General features: G+C 36.1%; 1 protein-coding gene across 4 annotated transcripts; it reads left to right on the top strand.

Annotated features, from left to right (window-relative positions):
* Positions 1-3,480: 3,480 nt before the first annotated feature.
* LOC140166454 (thiosulfate:glutathione sulfurtransferase-like) lies at positions 3,481-23,522 on the top strand. 4 transcript variants are annotated; one of them, XM_072189929.1, is made up of 5 exons: positions 3,481-3,708; positions 17,460-17,543; positions 18,437-18,580; positions 20,894-21,056; positions 22,836-23,522. In XM_072189929.1, the coding sequence occupies exons 2-5, from the start codon at positions 17,537-17,539 to the stop codon at positions 22,888-22,890; spliced, it is 369 nt and encodes a 122-aa protein (XP_072046030.1). In that variant the 5' UTR covers positions 3,481-3,708; positions 17,460-17,536; the 3' UTR covers positions 22,891-23,522. The 4 variants fall into 4 exon arrangements, with proteins under 4 accessions (XP_072046030.1, XP_072046033.1, XP_072046031.1 ...); XM_072189932.1 differs by having other exon boundaries at positions 3,481-3,646; XM_072189930.1 differs by lacking the exon at positions 3,481-3,708 and adding an exon at positions 8,191-8,418.
* The last annotated feature ends 413 nt before the right edge of the window (positions 23,523-23,935 follow it).

Consider the following 23,935-nt stretch of genomic DNA (forward strand, 5'->3'; position numbering starts at 1 on the left):
AAGATATGTGGACGATGTGCTCGAGGTTGTGAATAAAGATTCAGTCGTACGGTTAACATCACATATCAATCAGATTGATAAGACTGGCAACATAAAATTCACGTATGGGTATGAAACGGAAGTGGACCAAAAAATCCCGTTCCTCGACACCCTTATTGTCAAAAAGTAGGACGGCTACATCAAACTGCTCATATATCGCAAAAAGACACATACCGATCAGTATTTGCATTTCAATTCGCATCACCCCCTACAGCACAAACTTAACGTCATACGCACCCTAATGGACAGGAAAGACAAAGTAGTAACAGAAGATGAAGATAAGAAACAGGAAGAAGCCAAAATCAAAGAAGCTCTCAAGTTGTGCGGCTACCCTGAATGGGCTTTTAAACAAACGCAAAGCAAAAATAAATCGCATAGCAAGGATCAGCCAGAGTCTAAATCCAGAGGAATGGTAGTCCTCCCTTATAAAGAAGGGCTCTCCCAGCGCGTGAGACGGGTCTTTAAGAAGCACGGCATTAACACCGCCTTCAAACCTCACCAAACGCTGAGAAATATTTTAGTGCATCCAAAAGACAAGCGGGACATCACACAAACATCTGACTGCGTATACGAGATCCCATGCCTCAATTGCGGCAAAACATACATTGGAGAAACCGCCAGACTGTTTGGAACTAGACTCAAAGAACATAACCGAAGCGGAAAAAGCTTCAAAGAAAGCATATACTAGATCTCAATCCAGATGGCTTCCTTTATGTGTCTTCTCTTTCTGTTCTGTTCTCTGTCTCTGATTTGTGATTCTTCCCATCCAATTACGTGATTGTCTTCTGCGACATGATCTGTAAGACGGTTACGGTTCGCTATCTCTAAGGTTCGCTATCTCTAAGGTTCGCTATCTCTAAGGTTCGTTATCACTAATTACGAAAAAAGTCCGCTATACCTAAGGTTCGATATCACTAATTTTGAAAAAGGTTCGGTATTTCTAAGGTTCGATATCACTAATTTTAAATAAGGTTCGTTATCTCTAATTTTAAATAAGGTTCGCTATCTCTAATTTTAAATAAGGTTCGCTATCTCTAATTTCAAATAAGGTTCGCTATAGCGGTCCTTATTTAAAATTAGAGATAGCGGACCTTATTTGAAATTAGAGATAGCGGACCTTTTTTAAAATTAGAGATAGTGGACCGTCCTTTTTTAAGATTAGTGATAACGAACCTTAGGTATAGCGAACCTTAATCGAAATTAGTGATAACGAACCTTAGAGATAGCGAACCTTAATTAATTAGGGATAGCGAACCTGAAACAAAATTAGTGATAGCGAACCTTAGGTATAGCGGACCTTTATTGGAATTAGTGATAACGAACCTTAGAGATAGCGAACCTTCAATAAATTAGTGATAGCGGACCTTATTCAAAATTAGTGATAGCGAACCTTATTTTAAATTAGTGATAGCGAACCTTATTTAAAATTAGTGATATCGAACCTTAGAACTAGCGAACCTTATTCTAAATTAGTGATATCGAACCTTAGAAGTAGCGGACCTTTTTTTAGGTATAGCGAACCTTTTTCTCTATTAGAGATAGCGGGATTCTGATCTCCATAGACTTTACACGTTAGTGATAGCGGACCTTAGAGATAGCGAACCTTAGAGATAGCGGACCTTAGAGATAGCGGGATGTCACCGCCAAAACACTCAACAGAGACAAGGGGAACTACTTTCTACCGCACATCTACGACCAACCCCTAACAGCGCCACCAACGTCAGCTCCAACCGGAAGCAGCCGTCAAGGTGCAGGAATTGGTCAGTCAATTTAAGAAAGTGCTAAGTCTTAGCACGAAACTGTCATTGAGGTACGTAACATCAACCCAAATTTTGGATTTGTATACAAGAAACTCTAATTATCTGTTTTATTGACAATCCTGATGAACTTATTTGCGGATGATAAAGTTTAAATCAGGTGGGTTTTTTTAAACTTGCTGATTTCTTTACGTTGTCAACGTTTTTTTGGTAGATCATATATACACCAGGCACAAAAAAGAAACTCGTCAGTTATATTCATCCTTGCTGTTCAATAACTTGATAATTTTGGATTATTCTGAAATATACATTTTGTTAATTGGACTTTTCTTTCTCATTTGACACCCTGTTCGTGAACATTGAGCAAGAATTGACCAAGATATGCGCCTCCAAACTCTTGTGGTGCTTGTGTGCAATACAACGACGCGTTCCCATTGAAAACCGTGGAAAATGCAACTTTTCTTTTTGGGGTTTGAGGCTTTGGAGGTGCATATCTTGATCAATTCTTGTTCGTTTTTCACGAACAGGGTGTCAAATGAGAAAGCAAAGTCCAATTAACAAAATGTATATTTCAGAATAATCCAAAATTATCATGTTATTGAACAGCAAGGATGAATATAACTGACGAGTTTCTTTTTGTGCCTGGTGTATATCCCCGGTATATATCTTTGGAAGTCGATTGTTTGGTAGGTAGGTACAGTCTATAGGCTACAGTACATGTGCTTCATATACATATCTGGGCGCTGTTTACGGCTAAGTACGCCTATTTTATAGGTCTGTTAAAATAATTATACCTGATAGTATTTTAATTGTTTAGGCCTAAGCATTATAAATAGTAAAAAACATTCCAACACTATTTTCAAACATCATTTTGGAATTCAAGTTCAGAATGTGATTTCATGCATGCCAATTGCATTTATGTGCAGTGGTGGTGACAGGGATGGTGGTTGTGCATACACTGTATGCGTGCATATTTTGTACGTAGCCAGTTAATGTTAATAGCTGTTAATGTCGGGTTTATATATAAAAGGGTTTAACGGTTTAATAACAATCAACACAAAACTGCAAAACATTCTAACATATTAGTGACAAAATATTTTTAAACTGTAGCCATAGCCATCCCAATCCCAATCATATTTTTAAACTTAAAAAAGTTGAATTTGCACTTAGAGCTACTTAGCTATTACTCAGAGCCTAGCTGGCGACAGGCGGCGTAGGTCACGCGACACGTGACGTTCGAGGCTGGCGAAAATACAAGGCTGACAGCCCCATTCAAAATACACGGTTAGCATTTATAAATTGAAAAATAACACACGTACAGTGTGGTACATTGTCGTACCCCAACGGTTTTAGAGTAAGATAATTTTACTTTGACACCACATAACAAATTTAGAATTGTTTGTGAAGATTTCATGATTATGTGTTAATCCAATGGCGACGTCAAAAATTGCGATATCGCATCCACCATCATCTGCTGGCGACAAGTATATTTTGGTGAAGCGCCCCCGGTAGCGCCAACCCGAACGCCGCCAGAGCATTATGATTAATCATGTTGATGAAACGGCGCTGTTCCTTCTATTCATTGAGACCAGGGCAGGTTTTGAGACCAATGTCATGACTACGACGATATGCTATATATAGCATATAGAAATATAATGCATTCAAATTCCATTCAATCGTGAGAGTTCAACTACCGTACTTTGTGAGAAAAGGTCGTTCAAGTATTTTCCGAAGGTCGTTCAAGTATTTTTCAAAGGTCGTTGTATTGATCTGCATATCAAAGTGTGTCATTTTGTTATCTCTGATCATATATCCCCGGTATATATCTTTGGAAGTCGATTGTTTGGTAGGTAGGTACAGCTATAGGCTACAGTACATGTGCTTCATATATATATCTGGGCGCTGTTTACGGGTAAGTACGCCTATTTATACGTCTGTTAAAATAATTATACCTGATAGTAGGTATATCACCTCAAAAATAAGGGCAGCAGAAACACGTTATTTAATGTTTCTACATGAATGACCTTTATTAAAGCATCAAAAATCAAAAAAACCGAATTGAAATCGGCCAATGCATTGTGACGTAGCGTCAATTTTAAGATGCTCATAAATGGAATGCAAATCTGCCACAAATTGTTATAATGACAAAAATGGCACATTTCGAGATTTTGAAGGTTTATTTGGACACTTGCTTGAAAAAGCAACGTTAATTTAAGTATCACAGGTTAATTGCCTATCTTTTTTGACTTCGTCAAAGAAAACAAAATTAAAAACATCTATCATTGAATAATTATAATAAATTAACCAAATACTATTTTAGCAATTCCGGCCAATCTGCAGACAAATACAAGTTGAAAAAATGACTAAGTTCAGCTAATTAATATGCAAAATTGATGCCAAAAGAAAACCGTACATGATATCAGGGTGCGGTTTTTTTCACAAACATATGTATACAAAGTTCTTTCAATTGATAACAAACAAATACACAAAAAGTAATCAATTATGCAAATTAGCTTATTACAGCTAATTATGTATTCACGATATTATTATGTAAATTAGGCATGAGTAATGGTTTTTTTCAATATTTAATGAAAGTATTTTCATTCATCATGAATTTGTCAAGTATGAACCTGTTATGATGTTGAGTAAAGAATCTGCAGTTAATTACGTTAATATAATACAAAAAATACAAACTTTGACATTTTGACGGTGCCTGGAATAGAATTTTCATTTTTTCTGTAAATATGGTATGTGTCACCATTGCTCAAAGCCAAATCCGGAAAGTAAAAATGAAAATTCATTTGCAATGAGACTTTAAATTAACATTTTGTTTTCTGGATTAACATTGGAAGAGAAACGGTAAAAGGAACAGCCCCTCTATTATACCGCGTATACAAAAATGGTGTGGTCTTGGACACATGGGTCAGTCCATGTCAAAACAGACTGAGTGTACACCCACCCTCTTGGATTATGCTCTCCTTTGGCTCAGGGGTACCTTTCATGGACCCCTAGGTGAGGTCACAAGAAAAAATTCAAATTCAATTTCGTTTGCGAATGGCGGGCAATCAAAGTTTGGCGACCTCGACCAAAATTGTGAATTTAAGGGGTCCAAATGACAAAGTGCTCTCTTTGAGGGGCACTTTCTTCTTAATTGAATCAGTTGTGATCCTCTTTTTTGAATGTGGTCACTCACTGGCTGTGTCTGAAATACCTAATGCCAAAAAAAGATAGATTTCGGAATTTCGTTGGGATTTCAGAGGGGTCAAAATCAGCACTTCGTACTGTTCAATCAAATTATCTTGATTTTGAAGGACCCATGATAATGTCACAGTGCACTTATAGGTCCTAATTATGTTCAGAATGGATTAACCATATGCCAATGTCTATGAGCAATTCAAAAAAGAGAAATTTCTAGACCCTACAGAATTTTAGGCCACCCCTAAAGTGGTTCAGCCACAAATGGCACTTAAAGTCGGCAAATTTTGACCCCTAATAACTTTAGGTGTACACCAGATATGAATTTCTAGTCTTTTGCATCTGAAAGAATGTAGTTTAATGTTACTAGGAACATAAGATTTGTTTTGTATTTTTGTGTTTTAGTATTAAGTTGACGCTTTCAAAAATAGTCATTTTGCCTAACATACCATGCATACAGGATACGGTACAAAATGCCAATTTTAGTATGATATTTTTTATATTTTTGATCACTTTATAGCCATTTGTATTATTTATCCTGATATTTCAAGTTGCTCTTGAGTCAAGTAATAAGAAAAAACTACTTTCTAATCCTCTGTATGGATTTTTAAGGGGGTCAAAAATGTACTTCCTGGCAACGATGCACATGCAAAGTACAGGTTATGGGGGTCAAATTTTCAGAATGCTCCCAATTATGTCAAGTTATATATCAAATTACTCGTATGGTCATGAGGATTCCAAAATGTATAGTTTGTTATGTGTCAGACCTTTCAGGAGGGCGCTATGACGAAAAATGTTCATAGGTCAACGACCTTTTGAAAGTATCAAAACACAAAAATACAAAACAAATCTTATGTTCCTAGTAACATTAGACTACATTCTTTCAGATGCAAAAGACTAGAAATTCATATCTGGTGTACACCTAAAGTTATTAGGTGTCAAAATTTGCCAATTTTAAGCGCCATTTGTGGCTGAACCACTTTAGGGGGGCCTAAAATTCTGTAGGGGGTCTAGAAATTTCTCTTTTTTTTGAATTGCTCATAGACATTGGCACATGGTTAATCCATTCTGAACATAATTAGGACCTATAAGTGCACTGTGGCATTATCATGGGTCCTTCAAAATCAAAGATAATTTGATTGAACAGTATGAAGTGCTGATTTTGACCCCCTCTGAAATCCCAACGAAATTCCGAAATCAATCTTTTTTGGCATTAGGCATTTCAGACACAGCCAGTGAGTGACCACATTCAAAAAGAGGGTCACAACTGATTTAATTAAGAAGAAAATGCCTCTCAAAGAGAGCGCTTTGTCATTTGGACACCTTAAATTCCCAATTTTGGTCAAGGTCGTTAAACTTAGATGGCCCGCCATTCGAAACGAAATTGAATTTGAATTTTTTCTTGTGACCTCACCTAGGGGTCCATGAAAGGTACCCCTGAGCCAAAGGAGAGCATAATCCAAGAGGGTGGGTGTACACTCAGTCTGTTTTGACATGGACTGACCCACATACAATGGCTTAGAGCTATTGTGGTTTGGAATATTACTCCCTTTAAACTCACTTAAAAAATGTTTTGTTTCAAATCGTTTTCCTCAAGTGTGCCATTCGTTGTACACGGAAATAATTTACATGCTTAGAAAGATTAGTATTTCAGCTAAATGGTGGTAGATCTTGATTTTTCAAAAGGTCTATATTTATTGATTTATGAGGGATCTTCAACAATCCATAAAAACAGGTAGTAGCTCTTAAACGAAGCAATATTTATTTTTTTAAACCGATGGTAGTCACAGAAAGTTTTCACACACCATATATCAAAAATTCAAACAATTGTAATAAATAGCACATATGAGGAAATTAATCTATCGGCATGGATGTTTGCCAAAATTGAACAACTTTCATGCGCGCGCTTTTCAATTTACTGTTATGCTTGCATGCACAGTGTGGCAGAAGTATTGTGCAGCCACTGTGACATGCCTACTGATAGTATTTTAATTGTATAGGCCTAAGCATTATAAATAGTAAAAAACATTCCAACACTATTTTCAAACATCATTTTGGAATTCAAGTTCAGAATGTGATTTCATGCATGCCAATTGCATTTATGTGCAGTGGTGGTGACAGGGATGGTGGTTGTGCATACACTGTATGCGTGCAGATTTTGTACGTAGCCAGTTAATGTTAATAGCTGTTAAGGCCGTGTAAAATTAATATTTTGGTTCTCGTCCCTCCTCCTCAATTTCTGGGATTTGTCAGATTTTTTTTTTTTTTTAGATTTTTCAATTTTTTAGACTTTGGAATGATTTATGAAATCTTCATACATATAAATAAGTTTATTAGAGAACAAGCATCACTTCCAAGTCTTTTTGTGGTACTCTAGGGGTTTATCCCTCAGAATCTCACATTTGAAAAAAAAAAAAAGGGCCTCATCGTTTCCTCAAAAACAAAAAAAAAAAACCCGCAAAAACACTCACAATGCTAATTTTACATTGAAAAAAAAAAAAAACAAAAAACACCTCCCTCCCTCATCAATTTAAAAAAATCCTCTAGACCAGAACCAAAACATTAATTTTATACCACCTAATGTCGGGTTTATATAAAAGGGTTTAACGGTTTAATAACAATCAACACAAAACTGCAAAACATTCTAACATATTAGTGACAAAATATTTTTTTAACTGTAGCCATAGCCATCCCAATCCCAATCATATTTTTAAACTTAAAAGTTGAATTTGCACTTAGAGCTACTTAGCTTACTCAGAGCCTAGCTGGCGACAAGCAGATGATGGTGGATGCGATATCGCTATTTTTGACGTCGCCATTGGATTAACACATAATCATGAAATCTTCACAAACAATTCTAAATTTGCCTTATGTGGTGTCAAAGCAAAATTATCTTACTCTAAAACCGTTGGGGTTCTGCAAAGTACCCCACTGCAAGTATGTTAATTGTCCATTTATAATCGCTAACCGTGTATTGTGAATGGGGCTGTCAGCCCTGTATCTTCGCCAGCCTCGTACGTCCGTGTTGCGTGTCCTATGCCGCCTGGCGACAAGTATATTTTGGTGAAGCGCCCCCGGTAGCGCCAACCCGAACGCCGCCAGAGCATTATGATTAATCATGTTGATGAAACGGCGCTGTTCCTTCTATTCATTGAGACCAGGGCAGGTTTTGAGACCAATGTCATGACTACGACGATATGCTATATATAGCATATAGAAATATAATGCATTCAAATTAAATCCATTCAATCGTGAGAGTTCAACTACCGTACTTTGTGAGAAAAGGTCGTTCAAGTATTTTCCGAAGGTCGTTCAAGTATTTTTCGAAGGTCGTTGTATTGATCTGCATATCAAAGTGTGTCATTTTGTTATCTCTGATCATATATATATCCCCGGTATATATCTTTGGAAGTCGATTGTTTGGTAGGTACATTGTAGGTACAGCTATAGGCTACAGTACATGTGCTTCATATATATATCTGGGTGCTGTTTACGGGTAAGTACGCCTATTTATAGGTCTGTTAAAATAATTATACCTGACAGTATTTTAATTGTATAGACCTAAGCATTATAAATAGTAAAAAACATTCCAACACTATTTTCAAACATCATTTTGGAATTCAAGTTCATAATGTGATTTCATGCATGCCAATTGCATTTATGTGCAGTGGTGGTGACAGGGATGGTGGTTGTGCATACACTGTATGCGTGCAGATTTTGTACGTAGCCAGTTAATGTTAATACTATAGTAGCTGTTAATGTCGGGTAAACTCGGGTTTATATATAAAAGGGTTTAACGGTTTAATAACAATCAACACAAAACTGCAAAACATTCTAACATCCCAGCAAACACAAAACGTTTTCGACATCATTCGCAAAAGGTTATAAAAGGTTGTCAGAAAACGTTTAAATGTCGGGTTATATAATAAAGGGTATATTAAGAGTATAAAACGTTTTCATAACCTTAAAAAACATTTTTGAATCTACTGCTCAGCAAACAAAAATGTTTTACAGAAAACGTTTAGGTATAAAAACGTTTTAATAACATTCCAAAAACATTCTTGAAAACTTGATACAAAACATTCTAAACAGAATGTTATTTTGGGGTTGAAAAATATTTTGCGAAAAATGTTTGCCCAAAATATTTTCAATAACGTTTTAAAAACGTTTTCATGACCTTTATATAACCCGACATTTAAATGTTATTAAAAGGTTTTAGAATATTTCTGTGTTTGCTGGGTTCAAATATTTTAACATAATGTTATTTAAGTATTGACACAATATTTGGCAAAAATGTTTGCAAAAATAGTTTACAATAACATTTTTGAAAACATTTAAAAATATTGTTGTAGTGTGTTTTCATACAAAACGTTTTAAAACGTTATCATGACTTTTATATAACCCGACATTTTAATGTTATTAAAACGTTTTTACCTAAACCAAAAGCCAAAATATAATTTTTGTGTTTGCTGGGATAGTGACAAAATATTTTTTAAACTGTAGCCATAGCCATCCCAATTTTTTTTGCCATAACATTTTGATATTTTAAACATTTTGTTGTACACTGGGAGCAACCGATAAACATGATAAAGCTCCGGTACTGACATTCAAGACTGAATGTTCACATCTTCGTAATAATATGTTTTAATAAACATGGGCAGCTGAACACTAGGCCCTATACTAGTATATTAATTAAGCGACCATTTAAAAAAACCACACTATTTTCCAGGACTATTTTACCTAATAAGGCCGTATAAAATTAATGTTTTGGTTCTCAGTCCTCTCCCTCATCAATTGCTAGGATTTGTCAGATTTTTTTTTTTTGAAGATTTTTCAATTTTTTTTCGACTTGGAAGGATTTATGAAAACTTCATACACATAGTAAGTTCATTAGAGAACAGTGATTTGTGGTATTCTAGGGGGTTTATCCCTCTACAGAATCTCACATTTGAAAAAAGGCGGCAATGCTCATTTTACATTGGATACAAAAATATATTAAACAAGAAATGTCTTTAAAAAAGACAACGCAGTGATTAAAGGAAACATGATGGATTTGCCTCGGTTCCGGAGCCACTGATTTAAAAGTAACAGGTTCTAAAGGCCCATTCGGCGATTTGCTCATTTGGACGATCGTATCGTGAGTCATCAAAATTCAGATTTTGGTACCTTTGCATTGTCATAGATGTGCTAACATAGTAATTCAGCTGAAAGCTATGTATTTAAGACAAAATTTACTTTCGCTGGAATCACTGAAAGCACTTAACTTAAGAGAAGTATAGAATAAATAATCTTTGAATGAAAACATGTCACATCTGAGACGAATAGTTATATTCGTCTCCGTTTAATGATTTTGTCACTGCAGTTTTGTCTTCAATGTTGTTAATGTTGTTAATTAATATTAATTGAAAGGTCAGCACAGCATTAACACTCAATGCCTAACAAAACTGAGATTTTGTATGAATTGAGTTACATGTAGATGCTGTAGGCCTATTTGACTTCACTTTAGTATATTCATATAAAGACAAGTAATTGAAATAACCAAGGGCGGCGGAACCGGGGGGGCAGGGGGGCCAGTGGTCCCTCCACTTTTTTGACTGGGGGACCTGCCCCCCCCCCCACTTTTAACCCATAATGTGCTGTGTGTAACATGTCTGGGTGAACATAAATAATCAAATCTCTATTCTAGACCTTAACATGCTTAAAGAAAGTGTAAAAATTATGCACAAAATGGCTTCAATTGGACCTTCATTTTGCAAAATTTTCCAACTCCCCTGTATTAGGACACCCAACACTAAAAGCAATAATTTATACAATTATAGTGAAAAGTTATCCACGAATGGCTTCAATTTGGGCCTTCATTTAACCCATTTTCGGAATTTTCAAACTAAAATTGTACACAATAATAGTGCCAGAATGGTCCACCAAATGGCTTAAATTGGGCCTTCATTTTGCAAAAGTTTCTCACTTCTCAGGGGGGCACATCCCCCTCAGACACCCCCCTGAGTCGCGCAAGCGCGACGCGATGCCGGCTTCGCGGCCATTATTTTGATTTTTTACATCACCCTGACTGCCCCCCACTTTCAACATCGTTCCGCCGCCCCTGGAAATAACAGGTTGCTGGAATTGAATTTGTAACAATGTGTGATATCTGGTTTAGGGCCCAAGCCGGCAAATTTGTAATTGAGATCAAGGCAAAAATATGGTGTAGGGGCCAACAAAAATAACATTTAAGAAAATGGATACTACAAATCATCAGAACTCTACTAGAACCAAGCATATTGAAGTATGGCGGTTGCCCGGTAGGGGTCACTCCCATTGTGAAATGTACACCATCCGCAATAATAAAAACGCGTAAAACGGGTACTTTTTGTGGGTAGGCGCGATACGCGCGTTTCGTGTTTAGGGTGTAATAAACATGAAAAATTGGGGGAAAAGTTAGCAAAATTGCAATTGCTAATACGCGGAAATGAAATTTAGGGTATGAAATTTGATACAAGGAATAAAATCCCTGTTTAGGGTGTGAAACAGGCGCGTGTTACCTGTTTAGGGTGTCGTTTTTGCCAAGGGTTAAATCCTTGTTTAGGGTGCTTTCAAAAGTTGATTATCGCGGATGGTGTACAGGCGACAATAGGAGTGCCCCCCCCCCCTCCGGGAAATGAATTGTGAAAAATGCTTCCTTTGTTCTGCATGATCAGATTGTGTCCCATACCCGGGGGTGCCACTGTAATGGTGAAGGGGGGTATCAGGCGCGTCCGTGGACTCACAAAAAGCACCCTAAACAAGTATTGCTGAGACTGAAATTTGCACCCCTAAACAAGTATAAGTAGCGTGATTTGCTACCCTAAACAAGTAGTTGTCTTTTCTCTACCCCTAAACAATTGATGCAATTATTACCCCTAAACAACACTAAGAAACAGGTGCTTTTAACCATAAAATAAGTAAGAAGCTGTTGCCTTGGTCAATTTTGGAAATAACTTGGACCAAAAACGTGTTTTTGCTTAATCCTTTATTAAATAAATGCATGTTATGAAAAGTTTGAACATGTTGAATGTAAAAGTTTCAACTTCAAAGGTTCATAACTTGAAAACTGAGCCCCCTACGTACATATGAACTGTATCAAGAGATAGAGCTCTTTAAAATAAAGCTTTTCTGAAAAAATTGGACAGAGCTCCGCCGTCTGACAGAAAAATTTAAGGTTTCCAAGAGCTTGCTTTTTAATCACAAGTCACTTATTCACAGAGCTTACCTATAGTACTAGTAGTAGCCTCCATTAAAACAATAGTTTAAGGATGCACAACTATGTTTTCTCAAAATTTGAGTTGGCAAAATCCCTAAAAAGTAAGTCCTAAATTTATTAATTTATTCAATTTGGCAACTGGCTAAATTGCGAAAAAACAAACAACCAGGTTTTGAATTTGGAGTTAATAGGACATCAGTAAAGTGGTCAAACATCGTTTTTTAGTATTTATCAATTATTAATTTAAATGAATAGGACTGGCAACCCACTAATTTCAGAAAATCATTCATCAATACATCATTAAAACAGTCAAGTGTCAATGTCAATTAGAATACTATGATAGCAGTTGTCTATGCATGGTTAAAGAAAAATATATTAATGTGCCCGTGCTGCACCATGAGAAAGTCACTACAAAACAAAGTCGAAAACCATCTTGTAGGCTTATTCTTTTGCACAAATAGACCTAAATAGTTAACTAAATACCTTCAGAAGACAATGCATGTGTAGCAGTTAGATAGTTAATAACAAATATTAATATGTAGGCCCCTATATGAAAAATCGGCAAGTTGGAAGAAAATCATTTCGGAAACCATCTTGTAGGCCTATATAGTTTTTTTAATGTGCATGCATCATGCGAAAGTCGGGAGAAAAACAAAGTCCGAAACCATCTTGTAGGCTTATTGTTTTGCACCGATAGAGCTAAATAGTTTTAACTAAATACTTTCAGAAGACATAGCATTAGATGGTTGAGTAAAATATTAATGTGCATGAAAAATCAGCAAGTCGGAAGAACATTATTTCGGAAACCATCTTGTAGGCCTAGCCATATAATTTCTTTAATGTGCATGCATCATGCGAAAGTCGGGAGAATAACGCAGTCGGAAACCATCTTGTAGGCTTATTCTTTTGCACCAATAGAGCTAAATAGTTAACTGAAGACATAGCATCAGATGGTTTTAAGTAAAATATTAATGTGCATGAAAAATCAGCAAGTCGGAAGAACATTATTTCGGAAACCATCTTGTAGTCCTATCCATATAATTTTTTTAATGTGCATGCATCATGCGAAAGTCGGGAGAATAACGCAGTCGGAAACCATCTTGTAGGCTTAGGCCTATTCTTTTGCACCACTAGAGCTTAATTAGTTAACTGAATACCTTCAGAAGCCATAGTATTAGATGGTTATTAAAATATTAATGTGCAGGAGAAAATTATTTCGGAAACCATCTTGTTGTAGGCTACAACAAGATGGTTTCCGTAGGCTTATTAAATAATTTTTTAATGTGCATGCATATCAACGAAGGTCGGGAGAAAAATGATGTATATTTTTGCCAGTTTGGTATGGGTTAAGTGTCTAGTGTCGAAAGAATTGAGTCCGTTGGCAAAACCCCGGGGCAAAACTACCCTAAGTACGTAAGAGCTCCAAAAACATACCCTTTTACACCAGTTTTACATGGATTTGATACCCTATTCGCGTTACGCACGTAACGTGCCCTAGTCTGAAAAAATACCCTTTACGTGAATTTACGGACGCGCCTGATACCCCCCTTCACCATTCGAGTGGCCCCCCCGGGGTCCCATATTTAATACGTAACTTCTGGAATTTCACAGACTTTGTATTGGGTTCAAAGGGTTGCTTTTAAATCAGTATACACATAACTTAACGGGAATCACAAGAATGTGGATTTTAGTTTTCTTTAAAACAGCATTTTTGGAGTTATGATACTTTTTATCTGAGTAACAGGTTTGTAAAATACTTGAAACTATAATACTAACATAATACTAACAGTTCACATAGATGAACGCGGTTTATAAATCATGTGTGCACCGGTAATATAAATAGGCGATGCACATACTAAGTAGGGCCTACAGTAATAGATTTTTGTCAACTGAAAGCATACTAGACCCTGTAATTATGCTGAAAGCAGCATACAGAGAACGTACATGTCAAGTCCACTGTGTGAGAGAACATGCACAACTTACAAGGCCATGCGAATGTTTACCTTGGTGATGCTACAAGAAGCAATTAGTGCACTTGAGCTTGGGTTCATAAAAAATCTTGATAACAAACTCGCAGTATGCACTGACGTGCTGACCAAGTCATTTCGCATGGTAACCTTCTGCCGCCTACTCCTTTAACCCCATCACAAAATGTTACGCCAGCCGTTATTCGCTGGTTTCCGATTACATCACAGTGATCACACGTTGTGTATAAAACGAGAAAATAAGTTTACTCCAAACCCGGAACAACAACCGGAGACAAAGACTTTTTCAATTCACGTGTCATCCACGTGCAAGCTGACCGTTTGACACTATCTGAACGTTATAATGTCCCTCCACATTAAAGCAAAATATAGTCCCATGACAAACATTTCCTCATCATTCTTCATTATCTTCTTTGAATTGATTGTCAGCTTCAGTAGACCTGATACAACAATTGTATACGACAATAAAACAATTTAACATTTCCCACAATTATTATTACTTGACATGCATAATTTATTGCACGTGTCTGCAACTCCATGTGCATGTCCACGTGACTATGACCATTTCACGTTTACTGACCTCTATAGCTCCATGTCCCTCCGCATTAAAACCATAACAAATAGTCCCATGACATAAATTCGTCATAAATGCACGGTTATTTTCGAAATTTTACTGTCACTTTCATTGACAACAATTAATACAACAGTAAAATAAAAATGTCAGCGAAAATTTTACTTGACATGCATTATTTCTCAATCTAAAACAAATCACTTTTCGATGACGTCATATCTCTATCCCTACCTTTATCGTGAAGTTATCCAACTTTAACTATGCCTTGCGCGAAGTAAATTAGCGGGGCTAAACTTTTCGAACAAATACAATACACTAGGACATATTATTACACGTAGTACAATATTTGCCATTTGCGACATGCCTGGACATTGTGCAGATTTACAAAAACAAATGTTTCAACAGTTTAAATATATACGCATTATATCATCAAACGCAATCGTGCAACTTCATTTTACTGGAACTCTACTATCACTAAGTACGCCACAGCCTTATCAACGAACTTATGCATATGCAAATGAGCCCAATTCTATACAAAATTGACACCACGCATGCGTCTAGCTCAGTGAAGAGGCCAGAGAGTTTCTAAAAATAGTGTGTTTCTAAAAATAGTATATTAAAATGAATGTTTTTTTCCAAATTATCGTACACAAACTCAACACATATACAACAACAATTTTACATAAGTCAATCTTGTTATACATAAAGCTACCAAACACAAAAACAATTTCCACAGTCACAATTATGTGTCAAATAATTATATTTTATCCCCAGCAAATTCCGTATTATATCCGCCTGCGGAAAAAAAACGTCCCCCTTCTTCAATTCAGAAAAATCCTCTGGGCGAGAACCAAAACATTTAATTTTATACGGCCTAACAATCGCAGCTATACGTACGTGCGTTGATGGAACGTAATTAAAATTGCTTGACACTTATCGGTGACCTCATCGCAAAATACAAATTCAAAGCATACACTGCATGTGCTGTGCAATAATTCTGTGTTGGGGGATCCGGGCCCGGGATCCGGGAGTTCAAAATGGCTTGGTATGCTCACCCCACCCCCGGCATACCAAAAAAAGAGCCCCGAGAGCATTTTAATTTAAAATTATTGGCCCTGAATATTCGAATATGCGCCAAAAATCTCCCCACACCCTTTAACTTTCCAAAAAGCTCTTGCAGCCTAGAGATTCATTTTGAAGAGAAATCTATTCCTTTCTATTAAAAAATGAGTAGCTCGTTTTAAGGGGGTACTACACTCCTCGATAATTTTGTGTCTATTTCTGCATTTTTCTCAAAAACTAATAGGCCTAACACAGTGGTAACAAAAGTCATGTATATTGTAGGGGCAAGGAATCCAATTACTACACTGGGATTTCAGTGACCCAAGACAAGCGTTTCGTTATTTAGGCCTATGAAAAGAAAAGAGGTAGGCCTACCGCTAGAATGTAGCCCTACCTCATTTCCTATCATTATCATATATACTGAACCGCTTGTCTTGAGTCACTGAAATTTCAGTGTAGTAATTGGATTCCTTGCCCCAATAATATACGTAACTTTTGTTACCAGTGTGTTATTATTTTTTGAGAAAAATGCAAAACTAGTCACGATACGAATTTACCACAGGGGTGTAGTACCCCCTTAAGGGGTGAGCGTTTTGAGCGTTTCGACAGTATTTTTTGTGGAACATGAAAGCACATCAGACCCCGGCATCAGACATATCGAATTGCATTCTGAATACGAAGAATGTCTTTCTGATATCAAATAATTTTAATTTTTGAAATTCACGATATAATACAAATTTTATGACAAATTATTAAAATTTGATATTTTTCACATTTTTGATATATAGGCCTTTAACAGTCCTCGAAGTAAATTTTATAAATCTAATGATATATTCTTAAAGTGTATGTATAGCTGGGAGGAAAAGCCGACGATTAATTGAAAATTTTGACCTTTCATATTGAAGATAATCCCCAAAAGACCTTGGTGTCCATATCTTCAATACGAAAGGTCAAAATTTTCAATTGATCGTCGGCTTTTCATCCCATCTACATACACTTTAAGTATAAATCATCAGATTTATAAAGTTCACTTCGAGTACTGTTAAATATCAAAAATATCATTTTTTAATTATTTGCATTATGTATTACATTGCGAATTTCAAAATTATTTGATATCAGAAGGACATTCTTCGTATTCAGAATACAATTCGATATGTCTGATGTGCTCTGATATCCCACGATAAATACTGTCCAAACGTTCATACCCCCATCCCTCAAGAATGTATACCGCAATTGTGGGGACATTATGTTTTTCACTGAATTGGCAGGGTCCAGAATTAATTGAGCCTTCCACTGCAACGATCCCATTTAAATGTGCTTACTATAGCCTAAATAACATAAGCCTACTCTGTTTGATTTAGGCGTATGGCACACGCCGGAGGGAAGTCGTTCCACTATTTCTGCTTCAAAAATAGTTGGGACATTTGACTGTAATGACAGAATGTCCCCACAATTACGTTGTTGTCGGAGATCTATTCGCCTGTTTGTGTCTTCATCCTAACATAATTTATATTAGGCGACGAAAAAAAGAAAATACTTGAAAGGTCCGTCCGCCCGTAGAACAAGTTTGTTTTTCCGTCGCCTTATACCGTAATATTAAACTTTTATTACAGACTGTATAAAGGACACGTGCTGAAACTTGGAAGTACGGTACAGGCCTACTCTCAGAAAACTAACACGGCGCACCGAGATGGCGGGTGAGATATTGTATTGAAGTGACTTAGCATATTAAATGTAACTTTTAACTTTTAAAAACCAAATATATCTACAACCGACATTTTCAAAACAGTAACTTATAAAGAAAACTAATTTCTACACGCAATTGGCTATACTCTGCTATCTTTTCAACAATCATAATGACAAGAAGAAAGGCACAAATCAAACTCAAACAGAAAGTCAATTCACGCGGATGCTTACAACTTTTATACGTGAGTGCACCCCCCCCCCCCCATGCTATAACTGGGACAAATCTCAGCAATAAATGCGCGAGAAAATGTGCGATTTATAAAGTTCAAATAATGATATTATTTGGTCAAAATCTAAGCATGTGTGTCGCATTGAGGGAATGATTGCAATACAATTATTACATGGACCATGGTTACCATTACTGGTTCTACTCAGTTCAGATTATCCGCTCATTTTACAAAAATGTTTTAGCTAACATAAGTCACACTTTTCTGGCATTACTGTAGTAGTTATTATAAGTGTACACCAGGAAGAATTTTAGATGGGTAGTCTAAATATTAATGTGAATTGCATTGTGTCGTTCTGGGTACATTAATACTACACATGGGGATGGGGACAACCCCACAAAAATGCCTTCTACTAGTCTTATTACAAGACTGCCCTACCCCAACGCTAAACTCTGTAAACGAGGACTGGACTCAAGTCTAGCAAGTTGCACCCTATTCGGTAATTGTACCGAAATTTGCCTTTCTCTCAACTGACAATTTCAAACCATCCCCCGCCCCATGAAATTGATTAAAGACCATAATTATTTTCTTTTTCTGTTCAAGAGTCCCATTTTCTTTGGACTATTTTTAATAATTACTCCCTTCTTTTTTTCCTGTACCAAACCTTTTTAATTTAGATGCTGTGTTGGAGGATGAAAATAATGTCTATTATCCTGGCCTTGTGAAGAGGATTGAATCTGGAGACATACAACTTATTGACGTCAGAGGAAAAGAAGAAGCGCTAGGACAAGGTCTAATTCCTAAATCTTTCAATTTACCATGTAAGTTATCAACTCCAACCGAACCAGGTCTCACTAATATCTCACTATTAAAACCACTGCTCGTGCATGCAATGCACGTGATGCGAATTCATAATGATTAGGCCTAAATGAAACACATAAAAATGCGTGTAATATATTGCCTTAAGGGGTGTGTAAAAGGCAATCTAAAAGTACTGGTACATTGGGGAGGGGAAGGCGGGACCTATACCCACATCACAGTGCCAGGTAATGACTAGGCCACCGTGTGTGAATGTATATTCATTTTGGAAGGCATGTTTGCTGGAAATTTGGACCTTTTTCTAAATTTGATATTTTTGGGGATATTTAAACAAAGCGACACGCCAAAGACAAATCTTTGGTCACATAACTTGTTATTGTTAATACAGCTCTTTTCAGCATAGCTATGTTACCATTCATTTTGGTGATTTACTAATTATGCCTCTATGTAGTTGGATTAGTGGTTTTGTGGCGTGCTTCACAACCGGTAGATCCCCAATTCGATCCCAACGCTGCCTCGCTTTTGTTTTGTTTTTTCAAAACTGGGGAAAATACTGCTAAGTTTATTTGGTGCATGATCTGAGTTTAGTGTTTTTAATACAATTTCACGAGAAAATAAGATTTGTGGTTAAATAGAAACAATCAAATCATAAATTTATACCAGTCATGCCCTGCACTGATGTTTCTTGAATTTGAAATTATTGAGGCATGTATAGTAATGTCAATGTGTCGTGAGATTTCTCAAATCTATTCAACATGCCCGGTCATCTGAGAATATTAAACTACATGGTTGATCAACTTATACTTGGCACATTGTTCAATCTTCTTTAGTTTGATCTTTTCCCTCCGACATTAACGTTATTAAGGCAGATGTACACTCTCAGCCATGCATGTAGTAAAAGTGCCATATTGTACGGCCGCCTGTATTAGAAATATTATCAAATATAGTTGCTCGAATTCCAAATGTTTTTGTGGAGGTATCTGCTTTTTCGACTCTTTTGTCAAAACAAAAACACACTAATTTAGAGGCATATATATGCTTCGCGCCTGTATATGCAATTCTTCGGCATTAGATCACTTTCATATTATTTATTTTTTTGCAAAATCTACTACAGTAGGCTATATGTGTATGCAGGGAAGTGCCGGTTTATGTTAGTTCAAAAATTGCAAATAGTGAAGGACTGAAGGTTATGTAGACCTACGTGTAGAAGAAAAGGTACGAACAATTATCATAAATATATAGGCCTACCCTGTATGTCCCAGAGATGTCAACAAGTCATTTTTTGCAAGTCAAGTCCAAGTCACAAGTCCTTTTGTCCAAGTCCCAAGTAAGTCAAGTCATTTTGAAAAAGTTGCAAGTCAAGTCAAGTCACAAGTCATCAAATCACGTCAAGTCGCAAGTAAGTCACAACTTGTCACAAGTCACTACAAGTCTATTCACCAGTTTTGTGTATGCTGGGACAGGACTCCATTGCAAGTTTTCAACGCAACATACTTTTACTTCCCACGCCGAGCCTGTGTCTCTGATTGAGGGCACTAGTTAAATACATTTATTTATTTCAAGTTCAGGTTATGCCGGACACGAGGCCCGCCAGCGGATAATTCATTAATGTTATTGTAGGCCTATTAATATTCATAAATTCTATCCATAAATTTCAATTTACAGGAAAGTAACCTCAGACTTGCGTTGGTAACAAGTCAATTTTTTCAAGTCCAAGTCCAAGTCATTTTGTCTAAGTCACAAGTAAGTCAAGTCATTTTGCAAAAGTTGCAAGTCAAGTCACAAGTCCCAAAAATAGTGACTTGAGTCACGAGTCCAAGTCACACGACTCAAGTCTACATCTCTGGTATGTCCTGAACAAATGTGTTGAGGTTTCACCCTATTCTTTGTAAAGACCGAAGTATCACCGTTACATGGATCATCTTTAAAAAAATTCATTATCTAAATCAATATATTATTGAAAAATAACACTTCATGTTTTGCAAAAGTTCATTCTGCATATCATATACTTTGAAAACTTGCTTGATTTATTGTTGTTAATGAGTTATGTACGTGTTACAAAAGTGTTGTTTCAGCCCTCTTTACAACATAACTCAAGAACCACAGGATCTACGAAAGTATATCTGTGATATTTGAATTCTTCTACACACTCACTATAAATGATAGATGTAATTTTTGCCAAAGCTCACTATCATTCGCAAGATGCTGTGAACTACCAAATTGCAACAGTTCAAAATAGTTGCTAACCTTAATATAAAAACATTTGAAGTGCCCGTGAAATACTCTGAATCCTTCCCATATATTTCTCCTTTCAGTTGGAGAGCTTAAAGATGCACTGAATTTATCCGACGACGAATTCAAGTCCAAATACGGTCAGTGTAAACCATCTAAGACGGATACAAACATTGTGTTTCACTGTGGAATTGGCAAACGAAGTATCAAGGCCCTGGCTGTAGCACGTGCAGAAGGGTATAGTCTGTAAGTAAAAACCTGAACAGCTAAATAATTTCTGAATTGGACTATATGGTTCCACTCAAAGATACCTTATACTCTTCCCAGAATCCTTTGCAACATGATACATCACCTCATATCATTAAATACACAATTACATTATACACTGTACAATCTCCTTTTGTTTTCATTCAAGAATAGGCTGGCTAAGCACGTTAGCACGGGTCAATAGTCAAGCAATAAACATATTTTGCAAGTTCTGGATGTGCTCTGTTCATGGAGCTACTTTTGTGACTATCAACCCATGTCGCAGTAGATAGCAAATCAGTACAGGATATTAGAATGGAAGACATGCATTGTGGGAAGTGTAAGTTATCTTCTCTGGGTTTCACTTGGATCAAAAATATGCTCATCTGTCAGGACACAGTTCTTTATCCTCTTATACAATCATACGATAGCATTTGAATGCGTTTGGTATAAAAATTCATACTCCAAAATGAGAGATCAAAGATTGTCATGGCAATGATGTGAAGTGTAAGTTACTTTGCCATTTGAAATGACACATGTGTGGCTGGGATTTCAATAACTACTTCATCAACACTAATATTAGCAGTAAATAGCTACTTCATCAACACTAATATCAGCAGTAGATAGCTACTTCATCAACACTAATATCAGGAGTAGATAGCTACTTCATCAACACTAATATCAGCAGTAGATAGCTACTTCATCAACAGTAATATCAGCAGTAGATAGCTACTTCATCAACACTAATATCAGCAGTAGGCCTAGATAGCTACTTCATCAACACTAATATTAGCAGTAGATAGCTACTTCATCAACACTAATATCAGCAGTAGATAGCTACTTCATCAACACTAATATCAGCAGTAGATAGCTACTTCATCAACACTAATATTAGCAGCTACTTCATCAACACTAATATCAGCAGTAGATAGCTACTTCATCAATACTGATATCATCAGTAGATAGCTACTTCATCAACACTAATATTATCAGTAGATAGCTACTTCATCAACACTAATATCAGCAGTAGATAGCTACTTCATCAACACTAATATTATCAGTAGATAGCTACTTCATCAACACTAATATCAGCAGTAGATAGCTACTTCATCAACACTAATATCAGCAGTAGATAGCAATGTAATATGACCAACTCTGACAAGAAAAACTAGATAGCCATTTTATCAACACTAATATCAGCAGTAGATAGCTACTTCATCAACACTAATATCAGCAGTAGATAGCTACTTTATCAACACTAATATCAGCAGTAGATAGCTACTTCATCAACACTAATATCAGCAGTAGATAGCAATGTAATATGACCAACTCTGACAAGAAAAACTAGATAGCCATTTTATCAACACTAATATCAGCAGTAGATAGCTACTTCATCAACACTAATATCAGCAGTAGATAGCTACTTCGTCAACACTAATATCAGTAGTAGATAGCAATGTAATATGACCAACTCTGACAAGAAAAACTAGATAGCCATTTTATCAACACTAATATCAGCAGTAGATAGCTACTTCATCAACAATAATATTAGCAGTAGATAGCAATGTAATATGACCAACTCTGACAAGAAAAACTATACTTATTTTTCACTGTTTCTGTTAAAAGATCTGGAAGAATTTTGCAATGAAAAATCTGCTCTTTTTCCAAATATTTTTACGGCCCAGAGTTATATCAAAAATCATAAAATGCACAAAATCTGCCATTATATCAAGAATGCCATCCCTGCTAATAACTTGTATTGTTTGTTATATTTTACAGTGCCAAGAACTTTCCAGGTGGATATAAGGAATGGGCTGAGGAAACTAAGAAGTAATATCGTACCTAACACCTGACGTTTAACCGACCACGTTTAGTTTAGTCAACTACCTCTTAGTTTTAAGGGGGGAATAGCTATTTTATATCCATAATTTTGAAAATCTACATGTATTTCAATACCGTAAAACCCCGTCTACAAGCATATATAGTGTTTTTTATACAAGCTTAATTAATTCGAAGCAAGCGTTAATATACCAATACAATAGATCTGTCTTAAAATAATACTTGTTTGTATATGCTTGGATCCGTAATTTATTTGCTCAAACTCCATGATGGCGACTGGATTAATGTAGCTTTCATCAGAAGCACACTATATGCTTGTAGACGGGGTTTTACGGTAGTTTTACAAGATAGGCTCTAAGGCCAAAAGAAAAAAGAAAGTCTGTCTCCAACTAAGCGTTATGCTTTTTAAATTTTTTATTATTTTTTTTTACAATGAAGCCACAATATTTAAATGTACTTTTAGATATTCAAATACAGAAACATAGTAATACACATACACAATGAATAGTTTTGTTTATCTCTTTTATAGTCAGTCATTAGTGATCATGGCCAAATGTGTACAAAAAGACAACAACCAAACTGCAAAAACAGACAAAATTGGATGGCGATATGATACTGAAAATATTTTTTTTAATTGAACATACGGGCAAAAAAAATTACGGCCAACACATAGTGCCAAGCGCTAAATTGGAATTCACATAGCAATGCGTGCGGGTATCTGAGACAGACTTTTTTTTAAAGTGAACAAACTTAAACTCAATTACACACAGTGATCATCTGTATTGTTATATACAGTCCACAACTTTTAAAGTTCCCCCCTAATACTTTTTAAAATAAGTCGAAAAATATTTTGCAAAATATAAAATGTAAAAAGATATGTATAGCCCTATTTGTTTTATTGTTTTATTTCTGTGGACCAATTTATAGCGTCACACATCATTGTGTTCAGTCACAATGGCTAATTGTGTAAGAAAAGAGGCCATTTTAAAAGTTGCACCTGAGTCCAAAGCGGTCAGGTTTTCTTTAACAAACACATGAAT

This window comes from Amphiura filiformis, chromosome 12, assembly GCF_039555335.1.
Source record: "Amphiura filiformis chromosome 12, Afil_fr2py, whole genome shotgun sequence".
NCBI lineage: Eukaryota > Metazoa > Echinodermata > Ophiuroidea > Amphilepidida > Amphiuridae > Amphiura > Amphiura filiformis.

What these genes read in the sequence shown, in the direction of transcription:
- LOC140166454 (XM_072189929.1), top strand. An exon ending in TAAATCTTTCAATTTACCAT is followed by an intron (nt 18,581 to 20,893) that starts GTAAGTTATCAA and finishes TTCTCCTTTCAG; the next exon opens with TTGGAGAGCTTAAAGATGCA. An exon ending in CGTGCAGAAGGGTATAGTCT is followed by an intron (nt 21,057 to 22,835) that starts GTAAGTAAAAAC and finishes TATATTTTACAG; the next exon opens with TGCCAAGAACTTTCCAGGTG.